Source organism: Haliotis rufescens, unplaced genomic scaffold (genome assembly GCF_023055435.1).
Source record: "Haliotis rufescens isolate VD_foot unplaced genomic scaffold, xgHalRufe1.0.p SCAF_8, whole genome shotgun sequence".
In the NCBI taxonomy this organism is placed as follows: domain Eukaryota; kingdom Metazoa; phylum Mollusca; class Gastropoda; order Lepetellida; family Haliotidae; genus Haliotis; species Haliotis rufescens.
The window spans coordinates 29,961,756-29,974,314 of NW_025964372.1; the positions used below are offsets into that span (position 1 = coordinate 29,961,756).

The window sequence follows — 12,559 nt, forward strand, 5'->3', positions numbered from 1 at the left end:
AGATATGGAGTGATGACAGAAACCTCAATGTCTTGCTAGTAAACACGTCATCCCTATCAATAAAACAGCATTTTATACACACTCTTTCTCCAATGAATCTGGATGTACCGCTGCCAGTGTGTTATACTCACTGAATCTGGTGGTAATCCTTGTGATGTTCTCCCTGAGGTCAAGGTTCTGCTGTTCCATGTCCGCCTTGGTCTCCAGCTCCACAGCTTCCAGGGCCTGCAGTCTCCTGGGGAGCAGAATGCCAGACATGTGTGTGTCAGGATGTCAGATGTGTGTGTCAGAAAGTCAGATGTGTGTGTCAGAGAGTCAGATGTGTGTGTCAGACAGTCAGATGTGTGTGTCAGGATGTCAGATGTGTGTGTCAGACAGTCAGATGTGTGTGTCAGAAAGTCAGATGTGTGTGTCAGGATGTCAGATGTGTGTGTCAGACAGTCAGATGTGTGTGTCAGGATGTCAGATGTGTGTGTCAGGATGTCAGATTTGTGTGTCAGAAAGTCAGATGTGTGTGTCAGGATGTCAGATGTGTGTGTCAGACAGTCAGATGTGTGTGTCAGGATGTCAGATGTGTGTGTCAGGATGTCAGATTTGTGTGTCAGAAAGTCAGATGTGTGTGTCAGGATGTCAGATGTGTGTCGCAGGATGTCAGATGTGTGTGTCAGATGTGTGTTTCAGGATGTCAGATGTGTGAGGCAGGATGTCAGATGTGTGTGTCAGGATGTCAGATGTGTGTGTCAGGATGTCAGATGTGTGTGCCAGATGTGTGTGTCAGGATGTCAGATGTGTGTGTCAGGATGTCAGATGTGTGTGTCAGATGTGTGTGTCAGGATGTCAGATGTGTGTGTCAGGATGTCAGATGTGTGTGTCAGAGAGTCAGATGTGTGTGTCAGGATGTCAGATGTGTGTGTCAGAAAGTCAGATGTGTGTGTCAAGATGTCAGATGTGTGAGGCAGGATGTCAGATGTGTGTGTCAGGATGTCAGATGTGTGTGTCAGGATGTCAGATGTGTGTGTCAGGATGTCAGATTTGTGTGTCAGGATGTCGGATGTGTGAGGCAGAATGTCAGATGTGTGAGGCAGGATGTCAGATGTGTGTGTCAGATGTGTGTGTCAGGATGTCAGATGTGTGTGTCAGGATGTCAGATGTGTGTGTCAGGATGTCAGATTTGTGTGTCAGGATGTCAGATGTGTGAGGCAGGATGTCAGATGTGTGTGTCAGGATGTCAGATGTGTGTGTCAGAAAGTTAGATGTGTGTGTCAGGATGTCAGATGTGTGAGGCAGGATGTCAGATGTGTGTGTCAGAGAGTCAGATGTGTGTGTCAGGATGTCAGATGTGTATGTCAGAAAATCAGATGTGTGTGTCAGGATGTCAGATGTGTGTGTCAGAAAGTCAGATGTGTGTGTCAAGATATCAGATGTGTGAGGCAGGATGTCAGATGTGTGTGTCAGAGAGTCAGATGTGTGTGTCAGGATGTCAGATGTGTGAGGCAGGATGTCAGATGTGTGTGTCAGAGAGTCAGATGTGTGTGTCAGGATGTCAGATGTGTGTGTCAGAAAGTCAGATGTGTGTGTCAAGATGTCAGATGTGTGTGTCAGGGCCTGCAGATGTGTGTGTCAGAATGTCAGATGTGTGTGTCAGGATGTCAGATGTGTGTCAGGATGTCAGATGTGTGTGTCAGGATGTCAGATGTGTGTGTCAGGATGTCAGATGTGTGTGTCAGGATGTCAGATGTGTGTGTCAGGATGTCAGATGTGTGAGGCAGGATGAAAGATGTGTGTGTCAGGATGTCAGATGTGTGTGTCAGAGAGTCAGATGTGTGTGGCAGGATGTCAGATGTGTGTGGCAGAACATCACATTTGTGTGGCAAAACATTAGATGTGTGTGGCAAAACATTAGATGTGTGAGGCAAAACATTAGATGTGTGTTGCAAAACATTAGATGTGTGTGAAAGAGCATCAGGCGCGTGTGGCAGAATGTCAAATGTATAATGCCTAATGCAGTATTACTTTGAAAGAGAAAATTCTGTGAATCTAGATTCCTCAATTCCTCAGCATTTTTATGTCCCACTCCAAAGTTTTCTCCACCTCCAGCAAACACCTTATGTGACTGAAATACAAGCAGGCCATGGACACACTGTATCTCTCCTCCAGTAAACACCTTATGTGACTGAAATACAAGCAGGCCATGGACTCACTGTATCTCTCCTCCAGCAAACACCTTATGTGACTGAAATACAAGCAGGCCATGGACACACTGTATCTCTCCTCCAGTAAACACCTTATGTGACTAAAATACAAGCAGGCCATGGACTCACTGTATCTCCTCCTCCAGTAAACACCTTATGTGACTAAAATACAAGCAGGCCATGGACTCACTGTATCTCCTCCTCCAGTAAACACCTTATGTGACTAAAATACAGGCAGGCCATGGACTCACTGTATCTCTCCTCCAGTAAACACCTTATGTGACTAAAATACAAGCAGGCCATGGACTCACTGTATCTCCTCCTCCAGTAAACACCTTATGTGACTAAAATACAAGCAGGCCATGGACTCACTGTATCTCCTCCTCCAGTAAACACCTTATGTGACTAAAATACAAGCAGGCCATGGACTCACTGTATCTCTCCTCCAGCAAACACCTTATGTGACTATAATACAAGCAGACCATGGACACACTGTATCTCCTCCTCCAGTAAACACCTTATGTGACTAAAATACAAGCAGGCCATGGACTCACTGTATCTCCTCCTCCAGTAAACACCTTATGTGACTATAATACAATCAGGCCATGGACTCACTGTATCTCCTCCTCCTGTTGGTCGAGGGCGACCTGCTGCTGGGTGAGTTTCTCCAGCAGTTCCTCCCTCTCCCCGGTCGACTGGGCCACAGAGTCTCGCAGGTCGTCCTCGTTCTGCTCCATCTGCAGTAGGCATCCACACTCTCATCCCAGTGATAGTTAAAGGGGGACTGCTCCACACTCTCATCTCACTGATAACTAAGGGGCTCCACACTCTAAACTCACTGATAGTTAAAGGGGGACTGCTCCACACTCTCAACTCACTGATAGTTAAAGGGGGACTGCTCCACACTCTCAACTCACTGATAGTTAAAGTGGGACTGCTCCACACTCTCATATCACTGTTAGTTAAAGGGGTTCCACACTCTCATCTCATTGTTAGTGAAAGGGGTTCCACACTCTCATATCACTGTTAGTTAAAGGGGTTCCACACTCTCATCTCATTGTTAGTGAAAGGGGTTCCACACTCTCATCTCATTGTTAGTGAAAGGGGTTCCACACTCTCATCTCATTGTTAGTGAAAGGGGTTCCACACTCTCATTTATTGTAAGTGAAAGGGGTTCCACACTCTCATCTCATTGTTAGTTAAAGGGGTTCCACACTCTCATCTTATTGTTAGTTAAAGGGATTCCACACTCTCATCTCATTGTTAGTTAAAGGGGTTCCACACTATCATCTTATTGTTAGTTAAAGGGGTTCCACACTCTCATCTTATTGTTAGTGAAAGGGGTTCCACACTCTCATCTTATTGTTAGTTAAAGGGGTTCCACACTCTCATCTCATTGTTAGTTAAAGGGGTTCCACACTCTCATCTCATTGTTAGTGAAAGGGGTTCCACACTCTCATCTCATTGTTAGTTAAAGGGGTTCCACACTCTCATCTCATTGTTACTTAAACGGGGACTGCTACACACTCTCATCTCATTGTTACTTAAAGGGGGCGCCACACTCTCATCTCACGGATAGTTAAAGGTGGACTTTGTTCCACACTCTCATCTCATTGTTACTTAAAGGGGGCGCCACACTCTCATCTCACGGATAGTTAAAGGTGGACTATGTTCCACACTCTCATCTCATTGTTACTTAAAGGGGGCGCCACACTCTCATCTCACGGAGAGTTAAAGGTGGACTATGTTCCACACTCTCATCTCATTGTTACTTAAAGGGGGCGCCACACTCTCATCTCACGGAGAGTTAAAGGTGGACTATGTTCCACACTCTCATCTCATTGTTACTTAAAGGGGTGACTATGTTCCAAATTTTCATCCTATTGTTACTTAAAGGGGGACTGCTTCACACTCTCATCTTATTGTTACTTAAAGGGGGACAATGTTCCACACTCTCATCCTATTGTTACTTAAAGGGGGACTGCTTCACACTCTCATCTCATTGTTACTTTAAGGGGGACAATGTTGCACACTCTCATCCTATTGTTACTTAAAGGGGGACTGCTTCACACTCTCATCTTTGACTCATGACTTTGAAAGGCTGTGTGATTACCTTTCTGATTTTGTCTTTCATCTTTTTCTGATATTCCTCCAGTGAGTCCTGAGATTCCAGGAAGGTCTGCAGGGCTTCGTCTCTCTGTGCTTCAAGACTGAAAACACAGCAGAGGTGAGGTGAGGTGAGGTTAGGTGAGGTGAGATGGGGTGAGGTGGGGTTAGGTGAGGTGAGGTGAAATGAGGTAAAGTGAGGTGAGGTGAAGTGAGGTAAAGTGTGGTGGGGTGAGGTAAGGTGAGGTTGGGTGAAATGAGGTAAAGTGTGGTGGGGTGAGGTAAGGTGAGGTGGGGTGAGGTGAGGTAAAGTGTGGTGGGGTGAGGTAAGGTGAGGTGGGGTGAGGTGAGGTGAGGTGAGGTGAAGTGAGGTAAAGTGTGGTGGGGTGAGGTAAGTTTAGGTTTGGTGAGGTTGGGTGAGGTTGACGAGGTGAGGTGAAATGAGGTAAAGTGAGGTGAGGTGAAGTGAGGTAAAGTGTGGTGGGGTGAGGTAAGGTGAGGTTGGGTGGGGTGAGGTTAGGTGAGGTGAGGTGAAATGAGGTAAAGTGAGGTGAGGTGAAGTGAGGTAAAGTGTGGTGGGGTGAGGTAAGGTGAGGTTGGGTGGGGTAGGGTGAGGTTAGGTGAGGTGGTATGAGGTAAAGTGAGGTGAGGTGAAGTGAGGTAAAGTGTGGTGGGGTGAGGTAAGGTGAGGTGGGGTGAGGTGAGGTGAAATGAGGTAAAGTTAGGTGAGGTGAGGTTGGGTGAGGTGGGATGAGGTGAGGTGGGGTTAGGTGAGGTGAAATGAGGTAAAGTGATGTTGGGTGGGGTGGGGTGGGGTGCGGTGGGGTGAGGTTAGGTGAGGTGGGGTTAGGTGAGGTGAGGTGAAGTGAGGTAAAGTGAGGTGGGGTGGGGTGAGGTTAGGTGAGGTGAGGTGGAGTTTGAACTTATATATAGCGATCATAATGGAAGCAAATCAGATATTTACATCCATATTCTGGCAGGGATAAGGGCTGCAGCTCCACACAGCAGACAGTATGGATTACAACAAATCAGGCCAACCTTGTGGGTTTTGTATCTCTTCTTCATAAAAAAGGAGTTAGGTGATCCAGCAATAACAAGAGTTTGCCGCTCTATATCCCCCGCCCCTGTTGCAGAATTTATGACATAGTTGAATCTAAACAAACCCTAACCTTTTTTAACCGAGGTGGAACTTGTCATGGAAATTGTAAAAAAAAGATGAGTTTGGAACCTAAGTCCATCTTGTTGCCATGGAAACGTAAAAAATAAAAATTTATAAAATTTCTCAATAGCAAAAGGCACCAGTTCAGCATGTATCTGACAGACCTGCAAAGTTTGATGAAAAAATATTGAACGGTTTATGAGTTATGCTCCGGAAACAAAACGTGACTGACGGACGGACGGACGGAGCCCGTTTCTATACCCCCCGCCAACTTTGTTGAGCGGGGGATAAAAAGGCTGGTTTACAACCACAGCACACACAGCAACAACACACTCTGTTTTCTCCCATCAAAAAGTCTCGGTCTGAACTTTCATCCCAACTGTTTATGCTCTCCCTAATTGTATTGTGGTTTACCCTCTGAGTTTACGTTTCTCCTCCTTCTCATACTTGTATTAATTTCTTACTTTCTGCGAATCGTCCTCTCCTCCCGGAGCTCCGTCCTCATGTCCTCCACTTCCTGTTGACAACGGGACATCTTCTGCTGCAGCTGTGCCGCCTCACGCTGGCTGTCCTCAAACCTCTCCTCCGCACACCTGCAACACAACATCAGATGATCACAGCTCAAACCTCTCCTCAACACACCTATAGCACAACATCAGCTGTAAACAGCTCAAACCTCTCTTCCACACACCTGCAACACAACATCAGCTGTAAACAACCCAAACCTCTCCTCCACACACCTGCAACACAACATCAGCTGTACACAGCCCAAACTTCTCCTCCACACACCTGCAACACAACATCAGCTGTACACAGCCCAAAACTTCTCCTCCACACACCTGCACAACATCAGCTGTACACAGCCCAAACTTCTCCTCCACACACCTGCAACACAACATCAGCTGTACACAGCCCAAACTTCTCCTCCACACACCTGCAAAACAACATCAGCAGTAAACAGCCCAAACCTCTCCTCCACACACCTGCAACACAACATCAGCTGTACACAGCTCAAACCTCTCCTCCGCACACCTGCAACACAACATCAGCTGTAAACAGACCAAACCTCTCCTCCACATACCTGCAACATAACATCAGCTGTAAACAGACCAAACCTCTCCTCCACACACCTGCAACACGTCAGCTGTACACACCTCAAACCTCTCCTCCACACGACTGCAACACAACATCAGCTGTACACAGCCCAAACCTCCCCTCCACACGACTGCAACACAACATCAGCTGTACACACCTCAAACCTCTCCTCCACACACCTGCAACACAACATCAGCTGTACACAGCTCAAACCTCTCCTCCACACACCTGCAACACAACATCAGCTGTACAAAGCTCAAGCCTCTCCTCAACACACCTGCAACACAACATCAGCTGTACAAAGCTCAAGCCTCTCCTCCACACACCTGCAACACAACATCAGCTGTACACAGCTTTAACCTCTCATCCACACACCTGCAACACAACATCAGCTGTACACACCTCAAACCTCTCCTCTACACACCTGCAACACAACATCAGCTGTACACACCTCAAACCTCTCCTCCACACACCTGCAACACAACATCAGCTGTACACAGCTCAAACCTCTCCTCCACACACCTGCAACACAGCATCAGCTGTACACAGCTTAAACCTCTCCTCCACACACCTGCAACACAACATCAGCTGTACACACCTCAAACCTCTCCTCCACACGACTGCAACACAACATCAGCTGTACACAGCTTAAACCTCTCCTCAACACACCTGCAACACAACATCAGCTGTACACACCTCAAACCTCTCCTCCACACACCTGCAACACAACATCAGCTGAAACAGCTCAAACCTCTCCTCCGCACACCTGCAACACAACATCAGCTGTACACAGCTCAAACCTCTCCTCCACACACCTGCAACACAACATCAGCTGTACACACCTCAAACCTCTCCTCCACACACCTGCAACACAACATCAGCTGTACACACCTCAAACCTCTCATCCACACACCTGCAACACAACATCAGCTGTACACACCTCAGACCTCTCCTCCACACACCTGCAACACAACATCAGCTGTACACACCTCAGACCTCTCATCCACACACCTGCAACACAACATCAGCTGTACACAGCTCAAACCTCTCCTCCACACACCTGCAAAACAACATCAGCTGTACACAGCTCAAACCTCTCCTCCACACACCTGCAACACAACATCAGCTGTACACAGCTCAAACCTCTCATTCACACACCTGCAACACAACATCAGCTGTACACAACACCTGCAACACAACATCAGCTGTACACACCTCAAACCTCTCCTCTACACACCTGCAACACAACATCAGCTGTACACAACACCTGCAACACAACATCAGCTGTACACACCTCAAACCTCTCCTCTACACACCTGCAACACAACATCAGCTGTACACACCTCAAACCTCTCCTCCACACACCTGCAACACAACATCAGCTGTAAACAGCCCAAACCTCTCCTCCACACATCTGTAACACAACATCAGCTGTACACACCTCAAACCTCTCATCCACACATCTGTAACACAACATCAGCTGTACACACCTCAAACCTCTCATTCACACATCTGCAGAACACCATCAGAATAACAATTGATTTATTTACATAGAAAAACATTTCAACAGAGGATGCAGATTTGTGCAGGAGCCATCCCTGACAAACACTACCTCAGGGCCTTGTCCTGCGCCTCTGTTTCAGCCTGAAGTCCAACAATCTTGTCCTCCAGTTCCGGCACAATGTCTTTCTGACTCTCCATCTCACGTGACAACTCACGCGTCTGCAATACAAAGAAAACGGATGGATGGGTGGGTGGGTGGGTCGGTGAGTGAGTGAGTGAGTGAGTGAGTGAGTGAGTGAGTGAGTGAGTGAGTGAGTGAGTGAGTGAGTGAGTGAGTGAGTGAGTGAGTGAGTGAAGTCCCACACCTGATCTTCAATTTTAACTCACTCATTCTACCTGGCTTTAAATTAAAACAACTATTTCGGAACATACAAGTGAGGAAGAATATATATAATACACAAATTCATATGTGATTGATTGAGTACAATTTTATGCTGCTTTGAGAATCATTACAGCAATATGATGGCAGGGAATACCAGAACAGGCTTCACACATTGTACCCATGTGGAAAATCTAACTTGGACCTTTGGCATGACACACGAACACCTTAACCACTCAGCTACCCCACAGGGACTGCAACCAGTCTAACATACATGTGGTCCCACTAGGTCCCATATGTTTCCATATGGTCCCTCAAGGTTCCAGGAGTGTTAGTTAGGGCTTGGATGGGTAACTCGGGTACTCGGGTCGGGTGGGGACTGAGTAGGATCCAGGTACTCACAGGACTACCCGGACCCTTGGTTAGTCACATGATATATTGTTTCATGACCAAAATCACTATAATTATAACTACATGGTTACACGACAAGCTTAAGTCTCTACTGTTCGCATTTCTTCATGACTATGAACACATTCCTTCTGACTTAATATGTTTGAACAAAGCTAAAACTTCAGTCAACTTCAGTGTATGCATGACCACATATTTTTATACGTGTATCTAAAAACATTCGGCCAGGGCTACTGTCAAACTATTCCCAATCGGACATTTTATACCTATCTCTTGACACCAACAGCGGGTACCCGGGTAGGGTCGGGTAATAGGGATGTGGGTACCCGGGTAGTAAATTAGGACTCGTCCCAGCCCTAGAGTTAGTCATAAATCTCAAGCACTGATTTACCTTGCTTTTTGCTGCTTGAAGTTCATATGCTAATTTTTCGACCTCGGCCAAGAGCCGTTGATTCTGCCTCATCACCTTCCTGCTGGTGTTGGCGACACCTGACTGCTTCGACTCCATGTTGAGCGCGTCCGATATTCCCAAAGTCGAGTTGTCGGAGTCATAGTCTTCAGACAGTTGGCGTTTTGTCTGAAAAAATAAAATCAGTAGGGACATTGTTCACTGTCTGTCCATCGTCGTCTATAAATTTTGACTTCTACTAAAATCTATAAAGCAAGTTGTTGTTTGAAGGATGCATGCTGTCGTTATTGTCTGTAGACTCCAAACACTGACATACAACACCCACAGCGGCAAAAAGACAGATTTGTGAAATTGGGCTCTAGACTTTTTTAACATTCCATTCTGTCTTGGCCTTTCACTTGTTTTTCAAAAGCTCAAAAGGGAGACTTTTTCCACAAATCAATTTTGCTTGATAGATAAACTATAGTAAAACATATGAGAGAATTAGGTGGTCCTATACTTGTTTTTCTTAGTATATTTACCTGAACCCTATATGCTTCATAAATAGGATGGATATTCTCACATGGAATAAACTGAGAGTGATTTTGACAGCTTAGATCAATGAAAGATGTCATCAGGGCTCTCCATCATTAGTTCCTGTTAGCTCTCTTTAGTTAGACATTAGTTCCCCTAAAGAGACAATCATTACTAGTGTTAGGACTCACATGTGTGACTTTAGAAACTCATGTAAAACATATTTGTATATTTAATAATATAGAAGTTTCTAAAAATTTAGTGTACCAGTAGAAGTTATTAAACTGCATAATACTCCAATGCAATTCACAGAAAATATCCCCATCAAGAAGAAACTTCTTTTGTAATATAACTGAGCAGATCAGTAACTCGTGGTCACAGACATTTCGGAGTTCCTTGCTCATTGCTGAGTTTGACACAAGGCACTATCACATAACTAGAAACAAACAAATCTGGAGCCTAGCAAGAAAAAGAGGAACTTTTGCAGTACAAACACATTGTACTCCCTTGGAAAATCTGGTCAAAACTGACCTGCTGTCTAGACTGTGACAGGCACTGGCTGTAAACATGACAGAGCTATGCAGTGGAAGAGCTGAGGCAGGGGTAGATTACTTGAATGTCACATACTGTCTGCAATCTTCATAGGAGTAACAACAGGGGGCTAGGGCTGGGATGGGTAACTTGGGTACTTGGGTCGGGTGGGTACCGAGTAGGACCTGGGTATGCGTAAGACTATCCGGACCCGCAGTTAGTCACGTAATTATATTGTTCAATGGCAAAAATTATCTAGAACTCTATGGTTACACTATAAGTGACAAATGTTCACATTACTTTCTGACTATGCACACATTCCTTCTAACTTAACATGTTTGCATGACCAGATCGGTTTATATGTGTATCTAAATACGTTTTGATAGGAGTACAGTCAAACGTTTCCCAATCGGACATTTTGTACCTATCTCTTGAGACCTATAGCGGGTCTCCAGGTAGGGTCGGATAATAGAGGGGTAGGTACCTGTGTAGGGTCAGGTAATAGAGGGGTGGGTACCCAGGTAGGGTCGGGTAATAGAGGGGTGGGTACCTGTGTAGGGTCGGGTAATAGAAGGGTGGGTACCCGGGTAGGGTCGGGTAATAGAGGGGTGGGTACCCGGGTAGGGTTGGGTAATAGAGGGGTGGGTACCCAGGTAGGGTCGGGTAATAGAGGGGTGGGTACCTGGGTAGGGTCGGATAATAGAGGGGTGGGTACCTGGGTAGGGTCGGGTAATAGAGGGGTAGGTACCCAGGTAGGGTCGGGTAATAGAGGGGTGGGTACCTGGGTAGGGTTGGGTAATAGAGGGGTGGGTACCTGGGTAGGGTCGGGTAATAGAGGGGTGGGTACCCGGGTAGGGTTGGGTAATAGAGGGGTGGGTACCCAGGTAGGGTTGGGTAATAGAGGGGTGGGTACCCGGGTAGAGTCAGGTAATAGAGGGGTAGGTACCCGGGTAGGGTTGGGTAATAGAGGCGTGGGTACCCGGGTAGAGTCGGGTAATAGAGGGGTGGGTACTTGGGTAGGGTCGGGTAATAGAGGGGTGGGTACCCAGGTAGAGTCAGGTAATAGAGGGGTGGGTACCCAGGTAGGGTTGGGTAATAGAGGGGTAGGTACCCGGGTAGAGTCGGGTAATAGAGGGGTGGGTACCTGGGTAGGGTCGGGTAATAGAGGGGTGGGTACCCGGGTAGGGTTGGGTAATAGAGGGGTGGGTACCCAGGTAGAGTCAGGTAATAGAGGGGTGGGTACCCAGGTAGGGTTGGGTAATAGAGGGGTAGGTACCCGGGTAGTAAGTTTGGACACGTCCCAGCCCTACAGGGGATGTAAATGGTGTGGTACAATACCTGTGGTCTGTTTGGTGTACTTGATGGGAACTGACGACTGAGGAATCCTGTGTAGGAATCAGGCAACGTGCTGAGCCCTGAACGTATGCTTTCCCGATCCACGAAGTCATCATTGCTGTCTCTTCGTCCCTGGTAGTCGTAGGAGAGTGACGACACATACTGTCCTCCAGAATACATCCCCTGCCCAGCTGACCGGCGGTCATCAGTCCTTTCCCTGTCAATCATTTAGTGAAAATGTCAAACTATTAACAAATGTTTTCTTGATGAAAGAATCCTATATATTTGACAGATTATGAAAATGACTCCAAGTACAGTAAACTACATTTATAACGAACACGCTTGTAATGAACTGGCCGATATAACAAACTTATTTTTAGTCCCTGCCATTTGTTGCATATACGCTGTAAATATGCTTATAACAAACTATGGTTATTACAAACTAAAACTAGTGGTCCCTTTGAGTTCGTCATAACGTAATAGTATGTGCTCTCTACAAGTTTTTTACATATATTGTATTTGGACAGTGGCCTTTGAAACAAAAACTTGTCTTGTTATTTTACGATGTGAATTCATATTGCTGACCCTGTACACCAATCTAACTGACCTGTACATACAAGTGATACACCTTTGGCATGCTTGTACATGATGTACCTTAATGCACTTACACATGTTAATTAACAAGTCCCATTACACAAACAGAAATAATAATGGGACGTTTTGAACTTCTCAGAGAATAAATAGTGAGCGAGAAGATGAAAACTGCTTGTAAAAATCTGGATAATATGTACTATGTACTAGATGCTACTATTACTAACTACTACAATAATTGTAACAACAGTATTAGTAGGCTAATTCGACTCACAGAAAAATATTTTTTTCAATTTATTTGTTTTAAAAACAACTTTATTTGATTTGGTATCCTGGTT

The 12,559-nt window shown here is 45.9% G+C and overlaps 1 protein-coding gene across 1 annotated transcript in view; it reads right to left on the reverse strand.

The window, feature by feature from the left end:
• LOC124145552 (coiled-coil domain-containing protein 18-like) overlaps window positions 1-12,559 on the reverse strand; it is a 64,902-nt gene that overhangs the window by 50,646 nt on the left and 1,697 nt on the right. Inside the window, exons 2-8 of the mRNA XM_048388896.1 lie at window positions 11,634-11,847; window positions 9,234-9,419; window positions 8,165-8,274; window positions 5,922-6,050; window positions 4,306-4,402; window positions 2,808-2,929; window positions 132-235 (exon numbers count right to left, since the gene is read on the reverse strand). Of these exons, the coding sequence (XP_048244853.1) occupies window positions 132-235; window positions 2,808-2,929; window positions 4,306-4,402; window positions 5,922-6,050; window positions 8,165-8,274; window positions 9,234-9,419; window positions 11,634-11,847 (962 nt within the window). The remainder of the gene's footprint in view (window positions 1-131; window positions 236-2,807; window positions 2,930-4,305; window positions 4,403-5,921; window positions 6,051-8,164; window positions 8,275-9,233; window positions 9,420-11,633; window positions 11,848-12,559) is intronic.